The sequence below is a fragment of the Hippichthys cyanospilos genome, chromosome 16 (genome assembly GCF_059441005.1).
Source record: "Hippichthys cyanospilos isolate Australia breed blue-spotted pipefish chromosome 16, RoL_Hcya_1.0, whole genome shotgun sequence".
NCBI lineage: Eukaryota > Metazoa > Chordata > Actinopteri > Syngnathiformes > Syngnathidae > Hippichthys > Hippichthys cyanospilos.
In genome coordinates this window covers 9,191,033-9,212,948 of record NC_142384.1, presented here as the reverse complement: position 1 = coordinate 9,212,948, position 21,916 = coordinate 9,191,033, and the positions used below count along the sequence as shown (strand labels likewise).

The window sequence follows — 21,916 nt, the reverse complement described above, 5'->3', positions numbered from 1 at the left end:
TCTTAAACCCTTTCATTATTATTATAATAGTATGAAATTATAAAAATGCATTAAAATCTGTAACAAATACATTTCAGAATTACTTCCTGTAATGACACAGAAAAGCAGCTACAAAAAGCTATGCTACCAAAAAGCCTCATGGTTAGCCGCCACTTCTTCCCAATGATTCAAAGGACTGCGTGACCTAAAGAGGAAGTGTTAGCGGTCCGTTTCGTATAAATGGATCTTGTCACATTGGTCACAATCAATTAACGAAGAGTGGCTGACTTGCAGCTCCTCTGAGATAACTGCGATTTTCGGGACTATTAATAGCCCGCGGGAAGGTCTGGGGGGCGTTTGGCTGTCAAAGGCTTGGAGAAGGCGTCGCGTTTCAGACCGCCGGGATCACCTGCGGAGGTGAAAGGCTGCTTAGCACATCTGCTCAGTTCGAGACAATGGACTTTTTAACGTGAACCGCTAGCCTCGCGGATTTTTGGGCAGCAATTTGAGATATAAGAACTCAACTGTTCCCTTTCGGATTGATTGACAAAAATCACAACGCGCCAGTTTGTAGTCTGTTTACACTGTAAAGGGAAATGTTGCATGGTTTCAAAGGTGATTGAGCTCTAACCAACGTGTACTTGGATCACATCCTAAACTCATAAATGAAAAAACAAACAAAAAAAGTACGCTCATGCAAAAAAAAAGTATGGTCATACAATCTAGTTTTCAGGCAAAAATGGAAAACTCTTGTTCTTCCCTTGTAGATTCCATTTTGCAAACTCGGTGTCAGAAACCGCCAGATGTGTTAAAATAGTGATTTGATCAATGAGCACCTGGATGATTCTGATGACATGCTCTTCAGCGTCGATCAATAAAGGTCATGTGCTTGAAACGCACAGTGTGCGTTATCTAAATTTGGTTGTCTCGCCCTCAAGAGCATCGCCGGTTCATGGCTGTCTGAAACAACCCCAGATACCCAAGAAAAAAGCAAACAAAAAGTTAGCTATTATGATCACAGATTAGGAAAAGGACCTCTGGACCGCCAGTCATTTAGTCTCGTGTCCAAAGGAAAAAAAAAAAAAACGGTGAGCTTATGCTTGGCATTATGAATTAACCTCACATCATGACGTTTTTTTTTTTTTTTTTCGTGAATGGACCATGTATACAAAGTTATTTGAGTTAGGGTTCGTCTTATCTCTCGACCATTGGAATATCATTGACAACGTACGGCAAATGCGCTCAAGTCAAAGGCCACCAAAATGAAGCCATTGATTGGGCGGACTGTACACATTTATACACGAATGACGTACAAATACAAGCGCATAAGAACGTATCCGTTTCAGGAGTGTTTTTGGATCCGAAGCGGTTGGTTGCTTATGTAACGAGACGACCGGTTTTTCAGATCGGATGGAAGAAACTGGGTTAACTGAAAACATCTGTTTAAAAAAAAAAAAATTGCTCGGGGGTTGCCTTTGCAGTGGTTCGTCATTCAAGGTTGCATAAGGTTCAGTCATTCTGCCGCTCGCGCGCCGCGCTCAACAAGCCAGACCTTCCAGGTTTAAGGTAAGATATTTCCCGCGACTTCTTTCAGGAGCGATTTGGCGCGGTGGATTTAACCGGACGCTCTGTCGTGGCAGCTGGGATGCAAAGCCTCGCGCTGTTCTCCTTGTGGGTACTGGGAACATCAGCGGTGTTGCCGGACCCCAGCCCGACAAGCGAAGAACCCGTCCCGTGTTCCAAGGGATGCGCCTGTCTGCACGATGACTACAGCCTGGAGCTCAACATGTACTGCAGCGCTCGTAACTTTACCCAAGTCCCCGCCGACATGCCCAGGGCCACGCACTCGCTCTGGCTAGACGGCAACCTTTTCGCCGCCTTGCCGGCGGCCTCCTTCAAGGATCTGAGCAGTCTGGACTTCTTGAATTTGCAGAGCGGCCAGCTGGCGAGCGTGGACGCTCAGGCTTTCCGGGGTCTTCGCTCGCTGGCTCACGTTCACCTTGAGCGCAACCGGCTGCGCGCTTTACCGGCTACCGTCTTCCAGAACACGCCCAACCTCGCCTCCATCAGTCTGCACAACAACCAGCTGGCTCGCCTCGAGGAGAGACTCTTCTCTGGACTTTTGCACATGTGGCTTCTCAACTTGGGCTGGAACTCCATAGCGGTCTTGCCCGAGAACATTTTCCAAGACCTGCAGGGTCTGAGGGAGCTGGTCCTCGCGGGGAACCGGCTGGCCTACCTGCAGCCGCAGCTCTTCCAAAATCTCGGCGAGCTCAAAGAATTGGATCTGACGGGAAATTCCCTCAAAGTCATCAAGGCCAACGTGTTTGTGAAACTCGTCAAACTGCGGAAGCTTTACCTGGCCCAGAATCAGATTGCCATGGTGGCGCCGAGAGCCTTTGTGGGCATGAGAGCTCTCAGGTGGCTGGACCTCACCAACAACAAACTAACCAGCCTCCATGATGACACCTTCTTGGGTTTGCACAACCTTCTCGTGCTGCGTCTTTCCAACAACTCCATCGCCGGAATAAGGCCCAGGACTTTCCGCGATCTGCAGTTCTTGGAAGAACTGCGCCTCAGCTACAACAGAATCCGTGCCCTGGGCGAAAGGATTTTTGAAGGCCTCGGACATCTGGAAGTTCTGGAGCTCGAGCACAACCAAGTTCAGGAGGCACAAGCGGGTAGTTTCGCGGGACTCTCGCATGTGGCCGTCATCAACCTGTCGGGGAGTTGCTTCCATAGTCTACCCAATCAAGTTTTTAAAGGTCTGTCAAAACTTCACAGCCTTCATCTGGACAAAGGCTGTCTGAACAAAATCACCAGTCAAGCCTTCACAGGGCTTTCTAGTCTACGGAGACTTTTCCTGCAGCACAACAACATTTCTGCGGTGGAACGTCAGAGCTTTGCGGATCTGGTCGGCTTACTGGGACTGGACTTGAGTTTCAACAAGTTAGACGTCCTCACCAGCCACACGTTTTCTGGTCTGAAGAATCTGGAGTACTTGCTGCTGTCCAACAACGAATGCCGCCAGTTTCCGCACAACGGCACCAAGCATCTCCTTCCGAGGATGCGCTACCTTGACCTGCGATCAAACGCCTTGACGAGCCTCGTCCCGGATTTCTCCGACAACATGGAGAAGCTTCTGTTGTCCGGGAACCGCTGGCGATGCGATTGTGGCGTTAACTCGCTGAGGACCTACAGCTTGCGGAATCCGCACGTGGTGCCTCGGCAAGTGGAGACCCACGCCGAGGGCGAGGAGCCCGACAGCACCATCACCATATACAACAACATAACCTGCGCTAGTCCCGCTCGTCTAGGAGGTCAGGACCTGCGAGATATTGACGCTGAACTTTTCCAAACATGTAGAGCAGTACATTGAGTATAGCCGGGTTCTAGGGATGAGGAAATGAAGCTTCATGAAACACTTGTGACACTTTTTTTTTTGTCTTCTATATGGCGCTCTTGGGGTAAAGATAAATGCTTTTGGAAATGTATTTCCGCTACATATTCAACCCTTGTGTGGTATTTTGGCCTCTCTTTTGATTTTTACATCAAAGGGAAAGCATTGACATATTACAGTAGGGAGCTGAAATTTCACCCAGATGGTGACTACATGTCAGAGTGCAACATGGCAAGAACAGACAGTTTTCAAACTAGCAGGAAGGTGGCGGAAAAGGACCCAAAAACAATCAAAATACTGCAAAAGTGTTAAGTGAAGAACAACATCTAGAGGAGTCAAAATGCACAAGTGCTTGATGAAGCTTCATTTATCCATCAATAGCAAATATGGCTCCAAATAGTACCAAATCACTTTGACAATAAATTTGAATTTACACACAACAAATCCATTTGTTTAGTCCGGAGGTCACCCTCCTCCAACGCACCTGATTCAAATGGTGAGCTTAATGGCGAGCTGACCATATGAATCACGTGTGTTGGACATTCTGGACAGGTCGCCTCGAGGACCGGATTTGGTGATCCGTAGTTTAGTCATCATGTTGACAGGTCCGAGGACATAAAAATGGCTGTTTTATGACAAATAATATCACATGCAAGTAGATGAGTGAATGTAGATGTGTTTACTTTCCAATAGTTTGCGCTGTAAGTGCTGGATTGTGCAATAAATGCATTCAAAACTGTAGTCATTCCCTTTTTAAAGACGAATATGACCAACAACACAACAAAAACCTATTCTGCCACTTGCTGTCGACTGAAAATGACGTCACATCACACATACATGGGGAGCAGGTGAGGTGTGATTACTTACCTTAGGCAATGTGATGTCACCAAGTGGCAAAAGTTTTCCTTAAAGATTATCAGTAGTATCCCGTTTTTACTTTGAAAGTGTTAAAGGAGATTAATCACAACTTTTAACAGTATATAAATCCTAGCAATGTATTTGTGAAAACTGAGTTCGGATAATAAATTACAAAAAAGTTACGTTTTTTTTGAAGTTGCAAATTGTTGAAATGGAGCGCTGTTAAATATATATATATATATTTTCCAAATTTCAAACAGCTTACGCGTACATATATAATATATAATTGAATTTGTCGTCAATCAATATGGCTTGCTGGTGTGATGACGTTTTAAAACGTATCCTGTTTCTCTTTGTAAGGATTATCTTGTCTACGTCTTTCTGCTTCAAGTTCCAACGCCTGTAGAAGTTTGGAGAAAACAAAAACAAACAATCCTAACGCTTTTCCTTCCAACTTACACTGCCACGTTTATGGCGAGTTGTTCTGACACGCTTCCTTATGACGTAGGTAACCAGTTGGTTAATTAGCATATACACGCCTTTGTAGTTTTTTTTTTTTTTTCCCTTTTGAGTTCCTCGGTATTGAGTTCCTCAAAAAGGTAAGACTGCAAAATACGCTAGAAAAATAATGAGCGGTTTCAATATTTCAACCGTCAGGTGCAGAAAGTGACTTTTAAAAGGCTTAACCTCACGATGCTGTTAGGCTGCTACCCGGTGGTAGGAAAAGAAACTGCACTCATGAGAAATTAATGGGGGTATAACGTTTATTCATTGCGATAGAATTTATTTATTTATTTAACTTTATCGCTAAAGTTAATTCTGAAAAGGAATTGCTTTTTCCCCAGCTGAAGAGATGAATTGCTATTTAATCGAACCACACGTCATATTTTGTACGTTCTTCACTTGAATATAATTTATGGATTGCAATGTAAGGTCTTTGAAGTTTTATTTGCAAATTAATCGTTTTTAGATGAATACATTAAGAAATAAAATTACTTTAATACGCAGGCAAATAAAAAAACGAATCTTGTTGATTCACGAAATTTCCTTTTGAGACTATAAATATGTCAGTAAAAAAAAAAAATCACACAAAGCAGATGAAAAAGTAGTTTAATTGTCAAGATGATAAAAAATAATCTCGTGAACTTTGTAAACCATTACAACACTGTAGTGTAACAATTTTAATAAGTGTTAACAAACTAGTCATACACTACAGAAAATATGCGGTACACAATCTTTTAATGTAGAAATCAAATAAAACAAAAAAATATTTGATAGTACTCAAAGACTTGCACCTATACGGTATGTTTGTGTTCACAACACACATTTGAAATACCGACAGTAAAATTCTTGTGATTATCATCTTGAATTCCTACATATCACAAAAAAAAAACAACTTTTTTCAAACCCACTGACAGGAATAATCCCGTTAAATCCAGTTTCCATTTAAGCATTGCATTAATCTGGAATAAACAAAAAAAATCTTTTTATTGAATAGCAGTTTACAACTAGATGCTACATGAAAATGAATGAACTGCGCTTTCCAGTGACCTCTTCATTTAATATCTAATTTAGAACAATACATTCAATATTTCAGGGCTTCAAAAATGTTAACTGTTCATAATAACAACAACATGTCTACAGTACATGGAACAGCCGTTGCCACATTCAGATTTGTTTTTTTTTTTTTTAACTTTCCACAACAATCGCACTTGTAAAGTCATTTTCAATTTCAACATCACACTCAATATCATTACACGTGTACAAGATTGCATCATCAATCTTCAGGCGCACATGTTCGTAGCATTCAAAAAAAGACAACAAACACCACAGCTACAATGCAAAACAGATTCAAAAGTATGCCGTGTACGGTTCATTTACAAGAGTCTTCCTGGCTGGTACTTTTTTTTTTGTTTGTTTCCCATTTGGTGCCGGATTGATTAAAGTTTCATCCCTAATGACTGAATATTGCTTTTCTCTTGTCTTAAGTAGCGCGGCAAATACAGACAGTGATGGAAAAATACTCGTGCACATCATTGGAATTGAAATTTGCATGTTTTGGGTCACAGAGACAGGCCACTAAAGACTTTTGCTTCAGAATAAAACATTGTTCAATACTATTAAAATCTGCAACTAGATTGACTGAAAGAAAACAAACAAAAGTAAACAAATAGTAGAATGGTTGCTAACCAGCTTGGCTAAACTTGCATATTTTGGTGAACGGAGACATGCCACTAAAGACTTCTGCTCAGTTACAAGTTATTTGCTAATTAAGAAAAAAAAAGACATTAGGCAAAGATTACAAAGCTAACAAAAGTAGAGAAATAGCACTAGCAGAACGAGCAGGATGTTTGCAAGGTAGCTAGGCTAAATTAGCATATTTTAGCTAACAGCTACACCAGGTATGCCTAAATTTGCTAACAAAAAAAGTATAAAAAAACGTTGAATACCATTATAATTGACATTAGATTAGCCAGAGCAAACAAGAAAGCTAACAAAAGTAGAGAAATAGCGGAATGTTTGCTAGCCAGCTAGGCTAAAAAAAACGCACGTTGGCTAACAGGGACTTGCTATGTAAAAATAATTGGCAGTTGGTTATGAGCTTCTACCGCATGGTTTCATTAAATAAAATACATGCATTTTCACTTGTATATTTACATTTAAGATGCAATGGAAAAAAAAACGTGCGGGTATTAATGGGTCCAACAATACTGCTTGCATGTAAAAATGGCAGAAAAATCACTTTTTTTTTTTAAAATATATAGTGCCACCCCTGAAAATCAGTCGATTTAAAAAAAAAGATCTACGACCTGCCACTTTTGAAACATTTTAGCTTACAGTATGTAAATGCAAAGTTTACGGCGCATCATCATCCACTTGACTTCTTGTAAGGCACTGGATTTTTGGATCCTAATTTCAAGACATTTGACAATTTTGTCTCTCCAAATCCAATCGTAAAAGGCACAAAATAGTCATCATCCAAAAGTGTGCTTACAAAGTGGACTTTAGGCATTGTTTTGTTAGGGTAATCATTTAAGTCTGTATCTGCCACGCATAACCTCACTTTCCAGACGCAGGGGAAAGAGGAAAAAAAAAAAGCACCATACAGTATCATAAACTATATGAACGTAGAAAGCATTTTCAAGAAAAGTTGCGATAAGTGAAACCGAGATGGCCACTTCAGGACCACATGCAATTCCTTCATTGTTCTTTAAAAATAAACCTTGAATCGGCTCTAAAATAATGCAGTTAGTCGGGATTTGTCCGATTTTTATGCCAACTTGGAGAAGAAGACAATTTATGACTGCTAATTCACGATTTAAGGTCGGAGGTGTGATTATTTTACTTAGCCTTTAGTTTTCTTTTAATTGAAAGAAAAAATGTCAAACTGAAAGAACAAAGTTCAGCTCTTTGGTTAAACTGCAACAAACTCGGGCTCAAGTGCGTCGACGTTAAAAGCAAAAGATATCGGTTGACTCCTGTTATTTTGACGCTTGGTGCAAATAACACCGGACCCTTAAAAACCAAATTCCAAGCATCATGAGGCTTTCATTTGTAGCCCCCAAGTGAAATTGTTTGGAAATTTGGAGAGCTACAGGAAACATCACTTTGGTTTTCTTCTCTAAATTTTTGCAGGAGACATCTTTTGTTTTTGTTTTTTTAAACAGGCAAAAATGATGACTAAAGCAACTACACAAACAGTAAAAAAAAAAAAAAAAAAGTAAACAATAATTTACAGCAGTATAAGTCATCACTGTGGGGGCAGTTACAAAATTCCTCTAACATTATAAATGTATTTTTAAATTATTATGCATTCAACCCCAAAGACGTGCTTTTTTACGTTTTTAAATTATTTCCCAAAGACTGTTTTTTTTTTAAATGCCTAGACATTTCTAGTGTTTGACTAATTAAATTCTTAAATTGGCCGGTTAAGTACTATTGTAATTGGTTACTTAAGTAAAGTAATTGCTTATGATATCTACTTTAGGTAGTAATTCGATATTAAAGTAATCAATTACTTTTGGTAGTCACTGGCTATAGTAATTGGTTACTTAAGTATCTAATGTAATGACTTTGGATACCTCGTTTAAGTAATTACATAAAGTAATCAATTACCTTGTGCAATCAATTAATAATTACTTTATGTAATTAAGTGCTAATCAATTATTTTAGAACTTCAAAACCTGAATAAATTACTTTTAATACCTTAGTACCAAGATTAAGAAATTACGAACCCTAGAGAAATTGATTACTTAAGTACGAAAGTAATCAATTACTTAGGGTTAGGTAACTTTATGTACTAAAGCTAGAAATTACTCGAGTTAATTATCTGAAGTAAGGAATTCATTTTGTGTCAGCCATTTTTAGACCCTCCTTTAATCAAACACTAAAATACTATGAGAAACATGAAAAAGTACGTGGGATTGAAGCTCTGCACGTAAACGTAAAAATATGTCTTTGGGATTGAATGAGTTAAAAAGAAAACGTTTGTGACGAACCGCATTATTATATATTTTGTTACAGTAGTTATAAACACACTTTGATCATCAAACAAGTTAGAGTGGCAGTACATGACATTACATGAAATTATTAAGGGTTATTGTCAATTTTTCTATGGCTCAAAAGTGAAGTTTTAAGACAACTTTTTACGTCACGTGAAAATAACGGAAGAAAAAAAAAATGGTAGAGTTCTCAAACAGTGGGTGGTCCCGTTTGTGGGGATTCGTGATTGACAAATCGCTAGTATTGGCTCAAGTGGGGTACACAACGTAATTATCGGAAGTTCTTACAAACTAGCGTGATTATCCTGTGGCGTGTAAGACCAATTTTCCTTCTGATTGGAAGCTGTCACGGATGACCGTTGCAAATAATAGCAGATAGCACACAACTTATTTGTTTTTCTCCTCATCATGTGTGGGGTCACTATTAAAAAAAAATAAATAAATAAACTAGTACTGAGAAAATGAAGCCCCGTGAAACACTTTTGCGCCTCTAGATGGCACTATTGGTTTGAAGATGCAATGTCATTGTCATACTTTCTATTTCAAAGCATTTATATCTAAACCAAGAGCACCCCCCTAGAGGGGTAAAAAAAATATATCAAGTGGTTCACGAGGCTTCATTTTCCCCATCACTAGTTAAAATGTTCAAACCAGCATTGTGTGTACCACGCTTTAATTGGTCCATATTTGGGCAAACCCAAAAGGTCTCAAATGGCTGAATCATCAAAACTTTTCCCAAAGCGCTGCTTTACTGTCACGCCGGGGAATGTAAACAGACAAGTAGCTAAAAGCAATTGGACCTGGAGACACTCCTTGTGGATTTTTAAAGCCAGAGAGACGATTTGCTAACACAGTAGAAGGTCATTTTCGACGGACTCGATTAGGAAAATTGTCGTGCAAGTGCTTGTGCCCTTTGTTTGCATATGGCCAGGGAAACAAAGCGTAAATCTCAAGAGCCAAGCTGCACGAGAAGTAGATCATCTTCCAATAACTAAAAAAACAAAACAAAACAATGACACTGGGCCGAATATACATTTGATTATGGTGTTTCCGTCAACTTTTTTTTTTTTTTTTTACAACAAATCCCCCGTCCCCCCACCCAAAAAAAAAAAAAAAAAAACGTTTACGCTTCAACAATTTGAGGTTAAGGCACTTTCGAGCTGGAGGCCGATTTGTTCTAGAGGCTAGTTTCCCCACACACTTAAAGACAATACATGCTTACTCCATATAAATCTTACCAAAACAAAAAAAAAAAACGATTAAAGATTAAACCACTTGTAGGGTGTGTTCACTTACACATTTTACAGCTGCTGGTTATGCCTAAAATGCATCTTAAATTTGCACTTATTTGATAAGATTTTTTTCTCGTTTATTTATAAATCTAACTATGAAAAGTAGAAACTATTAAATACTTTGATTTTCCTATTAAATCTTAATATGCAGAATCATGCCATGATTTATTAACAGGAAACATGAAATATTCCATTTGTTTCACAGTACACAAAAAAGCATTAGCTTATACTGTATATATATTTATAGGTATATTTGTAAAAAGTTGGACTAGTCAAAAATCATAAACAATACCTACAAAGCAGCTTAAACAAAATGTCTACATAACCTTTTAATAGTCCCATGTCAACAAAGTGCTTGAATTAGAAATTGTCAGGGTCAGAATTGCTTGACTGGCTGCATTTTATCAACTATTTGGGTTTTATTTATTTATTTTTATTAAAAAGGAACATTCAATGCTAATACCTGAAACACTTGACAATTTTGCAATGTTTTTTTTTTTGTTTTTTTTTGTCGCATCAAAAACTCACTCTGCATAGTGCTGAATTTCGCAATTATCTCCCAAAGTTTGAGTGAGTTTTTGACAATTGGATACAAAACGTGGATGTCGCAATTGTTGCTCATTTTAAGTGTGACACCGTTTCAGTCACTTGGCCTTTTTTTTTTTTTTTTTTATCGTAACAGACAATAAAATATCATTTTAAAGACAAAATGTTTCATCATCCTCATTGCCTATGAACTGTTTAGGAAGTGACGACTTTAAGTGCGTTTGATAACTGCCGAAGATCCTGGGCACATTCAATTCTGTCGGAAAAAAATAACTTTAGGTTGATTCATAAATTCTGCCGGGTCCGGAAATAATTACAGATGCATCACAATATATTGGAACATTGAAAAAAATACTATTATTACTACTGCTAAATAACAATTTTCAGAATACCACAGAATTCAAGTATTAAAAATCATTTTTATAGTTCATACATAATTTAATCATTTATGTACAGCTGCGTCTAGTATAGGTTTTCTTCCAGCTAGCACATTTTGATGCTGAAGGGCTGACACAGTTGCCGTTCCTCCTGATCACTTTTTTTTTTTTTAATGTGCTTTTTCACCTGGCAAATTTGTCTCATAGATGAAACTTTTTGAGGAGAGATCTCGAGAAGGATGAGAAAAGCGGTGTTCTGCTAGGTAAAGTTTGAAAAAGTGGAAAAAAATATTGCTCATCCAAAAATTTTAACAGTCGGTCATTGATAATTTAATGGAAATGTGTCATTTGCGAAAAGGGAGTTTTCTGCATTCCTACAAAAATATTTTGACATTTCACCTGGCAGCTCAATAAAAAACACAAGTTTCACTTTTTGAGGTAAACTGAACTGGTTGAAGTTTTCAATGCTAACTTATTGAGATGCACCTGTATATTATGTATTATATTATGTCATTATGTTATTATGTTATGTTATTGTGGCTGAATTTAGTATCATGGCTAAAATGAAGATGCCGGCCAAGTAAAATGAGCAAAACTGAAACATCCGAATCTCCTGTACGTTCTGTTTACTGGAATCAAGCCTCATTTCATTCTACGTTTTAACTGTTGTATGAAATATATAAAATTTGATACCTATTTGATTTTTTTTTCCTTTTTCACACAGTACCCTCTCATGTACGAGCGTGCATCACCACTTGAGTATTTTCGTTTGACAGTAGGGACATTCGGATTTGCTTGGCGCGCAGCTCTCGCATAGAACGTAATGTTGGCACGGCTGCAGCACAATGCACCTGTCGTGCTTTTGGCAAACTACACATTTCTTTGACTGAAGCAGATATATCACCTGTTTGGAGAGAGGAGACAAATGTGACACAGGTGCGCTAACAAAGGCGCTTTGCCGACCTTTTTCTTACCCCGTCTAGAATGTCGAGGTCGTTTCGCAGCTGGTTCTTGAGCGAGTGCAGCTTGGTCAGAGGAAGCTGGTCCAGCTCGCCGTAGCTGCGCAGGAGCGGCATTCCGGGGGCCCGGCACAGAGCGTCGAAGTCCCCGTGAAGGTCCTTCAGCTTGCGCTCCGTCTCGTTCCGTTTCTGCTCGGCCAGCTGCCGCTCCGTTTCCGCAGCCTTGGCTTGTTCCTTGGCTTCGTGGGCGTCTTTCTGGCACGTTTCGCACGCCTATAGACAAACGGTTACCGTCTCCAGCCACCATTTCCAGGAAGTTCTTTTTTGTTAAGCGCACCTGTTTGACCTGATGCCAGGCCTCTTCCCATTGTTTGATCTTCCTCTTGGCCTCATCCAGTTCCCGAATGAGACGGGAAACATCGCCACTGCCCGCCGCCGACGTTAGGCTGCTGAAGACCGGAGACGGACTTGGCGAGAAGCTGCCGCTCACAAAGTCCCAAATGCTGCTGGCGCCGTTCAAGCCTGGATCGAGTCAAAAATGGAAACAAACACTTTTCTTCTGTTTGTTTCAACAATAATCTTAAAGGCTAAAAATATGGAAACGCTGCAGCTGATATCCATGGGAAGCTGTTGATGGCTCTCAATGATTTCAATGCAAAAGCTTTTGTTCAGACACTGACCAGTCAATGAGCAAATATAAAAACACTGACCAAGTTTAAATAAATAACGTCTTTTTAGATGATAGTTCTTTTTAGTAAACAATTGAGGGGAATTCCAGTACCATCTTTTTGTTGTTTTTCTTTAAAAAAAAATTGTCAACTTTCATCAAATTACTGTTTTCCTTTTCAATGTACAATAATGTGACCACGTATTTTTCCCCTTTCTTTCATATAGACCTTACCAAACCTTAAGAATCAAAGAAATCCAAAACAATCACACCACATTAGACCATCTCAATTGTAATAAAATAGAATGTTTTGCTGTCATTTAATAGCTCATATAAAACAAAATTGAAAGCGCTGCTTTGATTGCTGCATACCAAATAAGTATGAACAACCGATTGATGCAAAATTACATATGAACAGTGTACAGACTGTATATTGTAGAATAAAAATGATGGTTTCACGGTGTGCAGTTTATTATATTTTTTTTCACATCACAAGCATTTCCAGTATTTCCACTAACCTAAAGAGTTCTGGGAAGCGGACGTGGGAGTTCCCAGCAGGCTGTGCTCGTGCTTGGCCAACACGTTAGCGGGGTGGTTGTGATGTGGCATGGCGCCGGACAGCAGGGACTGCGATTGCGACAGCGAGCTCAGCGGCGAGGTGGACAACGAGGAGGAGGAGTTGAAGGAGGACGAGCGCGCCAGCGAGCCGGGGATGTTGACCGGGGCCGAGCCGCCCAGCATTCTTTGACCTAAGACGAGCCAATGAGGATGTGACTTAGTAGCATGCCATGGAATACGTAACTGTTGCCTAAACTTCCAGTCTTTAGCCTTTCGTTCATCTGCTCAGCATTTTATGTGCATTTCATTTTTATGTTGTGTCCAATTTTTACCAACTCATGTCACACCAGGGAGATATTTAACTTTCTTTCCTTACTTTCTAATCCAACATTGTTATCTTGTTCTTCCAGCTCCTTGTCAAGCGACGCAACGTTGATGTCACTGAAGTTGAGGTCTAGAGCAGATCCTGAGAGTGGATAAAAAAGTTTAAAGGGATACGTATTTAGCCAATTTGAGCAGTAAAAAGTTCAAAATGATGAATGGGCTCAGGGAATGACCAATCAGGGCTCACAATTTTTTTAATCTATGCAACAATTTGCAAGCTGGGCCATGATTGCCCAGAGTATATGTGATGTCATTATCAGTCCAGTGGCAAAATGTGTTTCTAATAGTATTCATTGTTTCACACACACATTTTTTTTTTAGAAGCACACATTTTACATTACCGATTGACATTCATTTCAAAAATTATAATTATTTTGTTCAATAAGACATTTAATAAGTTTTCCTGTCATGTATTTGTTGAATGGTAATCAAAAAAATACTGGCAATTTGGAGGAATGGGTCCTACTTCTGGCTGCAAAAAATGAGTAAATACATAAAGTAACCTTTTAAGAGGACTTCCAGTTGGAAAAAAAAAGATGGACATCCTCGTACCTATGACAGACTCCACTGTGTTGCTCCCGGGATAAAACGGCGTAGCTTTCGCGTTCATGGTGGACAAGGTGGTCGGGGAGGAGCTGTCTGAGCCGATGCTAGAGGCCAAGCTGGACGTAATGCTGGAAGTGAAGCTCGACGCCAGGGGATTCACAGCGCAGAAGATGCTGTTTTGTGTCTGAACGAGGGCGCACACGGACGACATGTTTTAATTCCCCATGCAAAACATGTCCACAAGGACGCGTTTTTATTGCACGTTGTACCTTCTGCCATCTAGTGGGCATACACGTCATTGTTCTGCCTAGCACTAAACCTTGTTAAGAATATTACAATATTTTGGAATCGTATATACATACAGTCGCCACTTGTCCGTTGCTGGAGCCGCCGGACGTCGTCCACTCGCCGACAGGACACTCAGAATAATGCTGAGAGCCCTGCTGGGAATGCGGGCTGGAATGTATCGCCGTTAGCAACGAGCTCACGGTGTCCTCGGTGGAAGGGATTCCTAGGGGGAGATGCAACGGAAGGAGACATCCGCTTACCTCAGCTGATTTTGGACGAGAGGCGGGTGGGGAAAACTTTGTGGAGTGCTCTCAAGCCAATTATGTATAGGAAATGTTTTTCAAATATTGTTTTTTTTTGTAATATAAAGTGCATTTATACCCATAAAAACTTGTTTGGGTTTACTTTCTTGATTGTCTGCTCAGTTACCGCAATGACATCCATGCAGCATTAGCAGCAAGGCGATCTAAACCAAACTGCTGGCGTATGAATTTTATATTGTAACAAACCACATCCTCTATGAAAACAGGAAGTCGCCCACAAGACAATCTAACTCGAATACCCAGTGCATTTGACCCACAAGACAATCTAACGCAAATAGCTTGTGCATTTGTTTTTAGTTTTGTAAACAGTTTGACCTTCACTCAGGTCTGCACGCTACCCTACTTAATTCTATTTATCTGTTTATTCCAGCTTTAACGATAGTGTAAATTTGTTCTTTTATTATGCTTGTGTAAGTATGAGTAACTCACGTTCTACATGAGCAAAGGCACAAAAGGGCCCTCGGGGACAGTAGCCGGTTTGCCGCATGTCGTTACACTTGGTGGATTTGTAGATCTCCGAAAGGAAAAAAAAAAACGGCAAAGTTAGAAACAGGCACTACTGTCAAGATTCCCGTGTTGTATGGATAAAGGATAAGCATGATACTCACCTCTGGGTGAAATTGCTGCTCTGTGCGCGAGTGACAATACTGGCAAGAGTCCCCGCTTTCGCATTTGGACGGCTCGCCCCATTCGTCGCCATGTTTCACACTGGGGCATGGTGTTGACCTGTTCGAAAAAAATCTTTGTACACCTCAATGCATCAGAATAAATGGAAAACTGAATTTATATTACGGATAGAAGTTCATGTAAAGAAAAAAAACTCGTAGATTAACCACATAGTGAAGATGAATCTTTTTTTGTTTGTCAATATCGCTTATATGGAGTAACTTATAAAGAAAACAAATCTTTTTCCGCACCTCAAGAATTTTGACAAATAGGATACAATCAAAATAGTTTTTTAGCACCACAGTCCAGATAAGATTTTTTTTTCCTCTCTTGTAGTCGTTTCTTACCTGTACTTGTACTTGCGTGGATTGCGTCTGCGGTCTCGACTGTTGTGGTAGTGCGGACAAGCATATCCTTGTCTGCACAATCTGGGCGGCTTGGTGCACTGTTCTGTTTTGTAGTTTGCTAAAACAAAGTTTGTGTCTAAGGGGGGAAAAAGGGTAACAACACATGAATCTCGTCTTATGTTCTCATTTAAGAGCATTTTCAAGTTTAACGGTGCTTGAAATGAACTGGTGATTTTCACCTTGCCACCTGGGGTCCTCTGTCAGGGTCTTCTCAATCATGGCTTGGCTGGCTAACACCCCGGGTTGCAGGTCGGGAATACCTTCGCCGTTGCCTAGCTGTCCATTTTGGAGCGCCTCTTGTGCTTGGATCTCTCTGGTGTCATGCATCAGGAACATTTTCGACCAGGTTAAAAAAAAAGAATGAACCAAAACATGCACTGCATCATGTTGGGAGACATTTCTTTTTATAAATATATTTGGACAATCTCCTGATGAGAAATTAGGTTATCCAAATTTGAAAGACACTTCTTTTACACTTGTCATTTTCCATTAACAAAGACTACAAGTGAACATTTTGTCAGCTATTGACCATCTGAATGCTTTGCACCAGACATTTGTTTTGACTTCCACACAATTTAATTTAGTGGATTATGCAAATGAAGTTATCTTTACTTCAAGATTCTATGTTAATAAAGTGAATCTCAGGAGTAAAACCAATGGAATAAACCTTGAAAATAAAATACAGTATTCTGCATTTAAAACAAAAACAGGCTAATTTTAGATGATATCTGTACATACAAATAATAAGTCAAAAAGGCAAAGAATTTAAAAAGAATAGAAGAATGATTAAAAAAAAGTACAAAAAAATATTTTAAAAAAGTACAAAAAAAATATTTTAAAAAAGTACAAAAAAACCCCCAACAAAAACCATAAGTCCAAAAATCAAAACGGTTATGGTCAAATATTATAAAAAAAATAAACAAAAAACATCTATAACAAATTGTCTAAAACTGCGTAAAAGACTTGTTAAATTATAACAGTCCATCATCAAAAGATATCGTCAAAAAGTACAAATACACTGAAAAGGATAGTTAATAAGTTAAATATCTTCAAATCATTTTGAAAAGTAAATAATAAAAAAATGTTTAAAAAGTAAAAGGAAGTTCAACACTGTGTAACAAATTCAGAATTTTTAAGACTGAAAATTATTAACCCCTTAAAAAGAACAATTACTACATTTCAAAAATAATTTAAAGAATTTAAACAAGACTAAAAATAAACCATCTTCTAAAAGTGAAGTGTTAAAAGAGTTCTGTTGCCAATTGTGAAATTTGTGAGCCGAATTGTCATTGTTCATTTTTGCGATCACCTGATATCATAGACGGGGGGCCTAAGGTCATGCGGGCCGTGGGCAAAGGCGCAGTGAAGGCCGTTCTTCACGCAGTGCCCCCGGGCGTCTGTCTCGTGTATACACGTGCCCGTCTTGTAATAGCGGAGATGGTACTTGCGCTCCGTGTCCCCTGTGGTCCGATGTAAATAAGGGCAACTGAAAGAGGGTAAAAAAAAAAATAGTAGTTCACAGTGAGCCCAAATGCCAAACACGTTGCACTATTAATTTCCAGCAAGCTCCGACTTTGCCATCTATCTCGAGTAGCAACAGTTGCTATGGCAACAGGTAAGGTCATATAAAAATAGCTTCCATTGTCAGGGGCGGTTAAGTGATGACAGGAGCTTCTTTTTCGCCCCACTTGTCTTTTTTTTTAATGAACAAACAGACCACACATAAAGTTTAACATACTGAATCTATTCAAGTAGTGAACAAATGAATGAATGCTGACAATGACATGAAAAAAACGCTCCTTTCTATAAGATTACAACTTGTAAATAAATCACCAACTGGTTGCAACTTTACTTTCATACTATCTTTAGCTTGTTCTCATTTTCCAACGATATTCGTTATAAAATAGCAATATGTCTACAGCTTTATGTTCCAATTTCATCCGAATACCATGACTTAGCAGGAAGAGGTAGCCATTTTCAGCAGTAAAAAGGTATTTTGTCAAGAACTGATGATGATTCCATTATTTTACATGTAAAACCAAGACTTTTTCATACACATTTTGCATTTTACATTTTTCACATGCTGCAGCCAATCACAGCTAAGCCTGTGAACTCCACATGACTAACAAGTGAGCTGTGATTGGTCGTTACGCGAGCCTTTAGCACATATGATGTCATTTTCAGTGGACAGCAAATGGCAACATGTGTTTTTAAAGGTAATAATTTTAGATGAAAAACCAGTAGCAAATGCATCAGGCAAAACGTTAACTTTTACTTTAATGACTAATTAAGTGCATTATCCCTTTGATAAAGCTTTTTTGGCAGGGGCAGCGTGTTTACCCTGTCCCGGCCAACAAAGAGGAATCTCAACTGTCATCTTACTCATCTCCATCGGGGCAGATGCCTGTGGTCTCGTCATATTTGGTACAGTAGACGTCAGGGCTATAGTTGAATGTTCCGTCCCTTCGGCGGATGGGTCTCCTCCGTCTCTGGTTGAGAAAGTGCCAGTGGAAGCACGTAAACGGCCGGTGTTGTGTGCACTTGTGCTGCAGAAACAGTGGGCACTGTTCGGTCCGGAACTCCTTCAAGTAGCTGAAAGGGTAGAAATACAAAGCTGTTATTAAACTAACCAGAGAAAAGAAGCTACAAAGAGTACTAGGTGAAAAAAATGGAAAAACGATCATCTTTCCCCATGTACAAATTTATGCTTGACACAATAATTTTATACAATGAATAATTGAATGTCGTATAATGTAAAAAGTAACATTTTTTTTTAAAATGATGGGCTCAAGTCTCGCGCTCTATTAATAAAACTGGATTTGAAGGAAAGTTTTGAAAATGAAAAGCATGGGGATTATAATGGGCCAATCAATGTCATGTCACGATAGCCTTGGTAAGACTTTTGGCTGCCACTGTTCAAATATACAAACAAAAAAAACAAGTGCTTCACGAGGCTTCGTTTTCCTATCAATCATGTACTGTGTACATATGGTAACAGTATGTGTTGCAGTAAAAAGTAGAAAATGTGTTGTGACTGAGAGAAAAAAAACGACATTTCATGTAATGAATGATGAAAACGAGCACAAAAAAAACTGATACTGATTTGTTTAAAACACAGGTGTCAAACTCAAGGCCCGTGGGCCAAATCTGGCCCGGCACGTCATTGTATGTGACTCGCAACGTGCTAATTATGACTTCAATTTCTGGCTAAAAGATTTGTCTTAAAGATTTTATTGGTTCAGCCCACTTGGGAATAGATATTCCTTCATGTGTCTCACAAGATATAACGAGTTTGACATCCTTGCTTCAAAATGTTTTTTTTTTTTTTTTTTTCTCAAAATGCTGTTCTCTGCTTTGTGGTCGGTAACACTAGTCCAGTACTTTTCAAATAGTAATGCGGGCACATTAATGATAAGTGTGATTTGGAAAAACAATCCCCACAATGTTTTATACCTTTTTCTTGAGGTTAAAATTGTTCAGGTGTTCCTGAGTACATGTTCCAGATCAATAATATTTATTGATTTTAGAAACTCAATGTTTCTAGTTTAACAAACGATTGACATATTTCTTTATTTCAAGCACTTTTTTATGTATCAGACTTCCCTGTAATACGAACAACTCTGTAAAAAGTAAACATTTATTGAAAATCACATTGCTTTTTACGATTTTGAGTGTATTATGCAATTTTTATAGATGATGATCTTATTTGTGGTCATCGCAGCTAGTGGGGAGGGCTTAGCAAACTTTTTTTAAAGCAGAGTTTACGTTTTTTTTTTTTCAAACACGTTTGATGTTAATACCACGCGTTTGCGTTTTTTTTTTTTAAAACATGTTTGATGTTAATACCACACGGCTTAACGCTACAGTCTGTGTATCTTGAAAGGTCAGTTAAATGCTTTGAAAACCCCCCCAAAAAATTTCAAGGCCATCAAAGCTTTAATGTCTTGAAGACATATTCAAAGAGTTTCATTGACGTAATATTTTTCATCCCTCTTTGAAATGTTTTTGATTATTGGTGTGCCATAATGCAAAACGCAAACCTTCGCTGAATTAATATTAAAAGATTGCTTTTAAAGGAGCCCTGCGTGTATTTTAGGTCCCTAGCGTTAGCTCTCTATTCACGTAGCAAAGTGCGCGCGCATTCCGACGCAACCCGAGTGGGAATTCCTTGAGCGTACGTCAATTAAAGCACGTAGCGAGCAGCGAGGGAACACAAAAATAAAGGCCGAGCTGTTGACATGCAAACTGGGGGTAGCGAGCTAGCAGCTCCCGGCCAAACCACGACTAGCTAACAAAGTTAACAGCGCGAAGGGGCGCTTTTTAATCTCCCGCCACGGGGCGCCATGTCGCTAAACATTAAAGAGCTGTCGTGGAATCGCTGTTTTTACGGTGGGGGGAGTCACAAAGCCCTGGCAAAGCAGCACTCGTAAACGCACGCACGCACGTAAAGAGTTGGAAGAAAGGCAGCACGACGCACACGTTTCGTAAATGGAGAAACGCGGCGGCGGTGTTGTACTCACGTATAGTGGGTTGGTTTCTCGGTTTGAGGAGACGCGTTGGCCGCCGTTTTCGAAACCGACGGCATTTTCAGTCAAAACAAACTGGTGCGCATGCGCGTCGAGCTGTTGCTCAACCGCGGCGCATGCACGTACTCCGTGAAGCGCGTCACCTAGTGGTGACCAGGAGTACCACCCCTCCCCCGCCTAAAAAAAACAGTAATAAAAATAACGTTAATTCTTACATTTACAAAAAATAATTCGTCCTAATATGACGATTTTGCTCCCACAAAATTTGAATTAATATGGCAGCGATTAATATTTTTTTTAAATCACACGTTTGTTTTTTGTAACGTTACAACAATTCTTATAATTATCATAAGAATTCTCTTTGATAATGTGGCTTTATTACGTATTACAAGTTTAACCTTGTTAAATTAGGACTTATAAAAACACGATTTTGGTTAATATTTCTCTGGCAGTAAAACTTGACTCACAAAATAAAAGCTTCTTTTGTAAAACAAAATAATACAACTATAACAAATAATTGTGGCAAATTTAACTTTTCATGTTAATTAAAAAAAATGTTAATTTAATTCTTGACTTTATTTTTGTAACCATATTCTTATAATAGTCTCAATCTATATTAAGACTTGTACATGCAAAAACAACTCGTTAGGAATCATGATTTGTTTTCATGATTTTTAAAAATTATTTCCGTTTTTGAGACGAAAGTAATATTCTCAAAAACGGAAATAATTTCTCATCATTCGAGCACAATTGAAATTTTGATCGTCGTTACATGGCTTCTTTCACAGTTTTTTGTTTGGAATGGCTATTTTACTTTTCCCAAACTTCTTTCTCACAATAATAAAACTTTACTTTGTAAAATAAAAAAGTACTATAATTACAATAATGAAATCGCATCCTTTTAGTATTCCAGTTTTTGTATTTAAATTTTAATCTTATTCTTAACTTTAGTCATGTACCTAATTTCTCGTAAGATTCCAAAGTCTATATGATGACTTTTACATACAAAAATCAATTTTATTTTGAATTATAACCATTTTAGAAAACTGATTATCATTGCATGTTTTTTATACTTTTTTTTTTTTGGGGGGGGGTAATATTTTCCATCTTTGAATAAAACTTTACTCTTGTCAAATTAAAAATATGGTACAATTATAACAAATAATGAAATGGCGTATATATTTTCATATTTATTTTCATATTTTTTTTCCATTTTGACTTTATTCTTGTGCTTAAATATTTGTAATAGTCACTATCTATATTATGATTTACTCTTGCGAACTTTTTCAAACTTTGACTTTATTATAAATTGATTTTTATTTTAGAAATTGACACTCCAAACCAATTGAGCACAACTAAAATCCTGATCATTTCATGGTTTCCTTGTCTTATTGTTCTTTCCCTTTTTGTAATTCGGCTTTTTTTCCCCTCCTCTCATAAGGTGCTTTAATTTACAAATGCAATTTTACTTTGAATCCATTATTCAGCGCTGAACTGCACCAAGTGCCCTGCCTCGTAATTATGCATCAGACCGCCACTAGCCTCTTGTAATTGCTTTCACAGGCCACGCCCCCTCCATCAACACGCATTACAAATTTTCCAATACTGTCGTTACATGCTGCATAAGCGGAAAAAAAC

The 21,916-nt window shown here is 38.6% G+C and overlaps 2 protein-coding genes and 1 long non-coding RNA gene across 4 annotated transcripts; 2 read left to right on the top strand and 1 right to left on the bottom strand.

Annotated features, from left to right (window-relative positions):
• Nucleotides 1–1,205: 1,205 nt before the first annotated feature.
• igfals (insulin-like growth factor binding protein, acid labile subunit) lies at nucleotides 1,206–4,120 on the top strand. Of its 2 annotated transcripts, none has more exons than XM_088436421.1 (2): nucleotides 1,206–1,486; nucleotides 1,574–4,120. In XM_088436421.1, the coding sequence occupies exon 2, from the start codon at nucleotides 1,625–1,627 to the stop codon at nucleotides 3,356–3,358; it is 1,734 nt and encodes a 577-aa protein (XP_088292547.1). In that variant the 5' UTR covers nucleotides 1,206–1,486; nucleotides 1,574–1,624; the 3' UTR covers nucleotides 3,359–4,120. The 2 variants fall into 2 exon arrangements, with proteins under 2 accessions (XP_088292547.1, XP_088292546.1); XM_088436420.1 differs by having other exon boundaries at nucleotides 1,208–1,545; nucleotides 1,620–4,120.
• Nucleotides 4,121–4,521: 401 nt separating this feature from the next.
• On the top strand, nucleotides 4,522–12,836 carry LOC148410452 (uncharacterized). The gene is made up of 2 exons (XR_015868128.1): nucleotides 4,522–4,836; nucleotides 11,938–12,836. It is a non-coding gene; the product is annotated as an uncharacterized LOC148410452 (long non-coding RNA).
• Nucleotides 5,332–20,343, bottom strand: unkl (unk like zinc finger). The gene is made up of 14 exons (XM_088436418.1): nucleotides 20,273–20,343; nucleotides 18,135–18,344; nucleotides 17,062–17,238; nucleotides 15,932–16,065; nucleotides 15,693–15,828; nucleotides 15,288–15,405; nucleotides 15,109–15,193; nucleotides 14,431–14,579; nucleotides 14,075–14,252; nucleotides 13,515–13,604; nucleotides 13,099–13,329; nucleotides 12,251–12,435; nucleotides 11,929–12,186; nucleotides 5,332–11,858 (listed from the first exon to the last, which is right to left on the bottom strand). The coding sequence occupies exons 1-14, from the start codon at nucleotides 20,335–20,337 to the stop codon at nucleotides 11,703–11,705; spliced, it is 2,172 nt and encodes a 723-aa protein (XP_088292544.1). The 5' UTR covers nucleotides 20,338–20,343; the 3' UTR covers nucleotides 5,332–11,702.
• Nucleotides 20,344–21,916: the final 1,573 nt, after the last annotated feature.

What these genes read in the sequence shown, in the direction of transcription:
- igfals (XM_088436421.1), top strand. Translation starts at nt 1,625, where the DNA reads ATGCAAAGCCTCGCGCTGTTCTCCTTGTGGGTACTGGGAACATCAGCG.
- unkl (XM_088436418.1), bottom strand. Translation starts at nt 20,337, where the DNA reads ATGCCGTCGGTTTCGAAAACGGCGGCCAACGCGTCTCCTCAAACCGAG. An exon ending in CCCCCCGTCTATGATATCAG is followed by an intron (nt 16,066 to 17,061) that starts GTGATCGCAAAA and finishes GCATGACACCAG; the next exon opens with AGAGATCCAAGCACAAGAGG. An exon ending in CCTGGCATCAGGTCAAACAG is followed by an intron (nt 12,187 to 12,250) that starts GTGCGCTTAACA and finishes GTTTGTCTATAG; the next exon opens with GCGTGCGAAACGTGCCAGAA.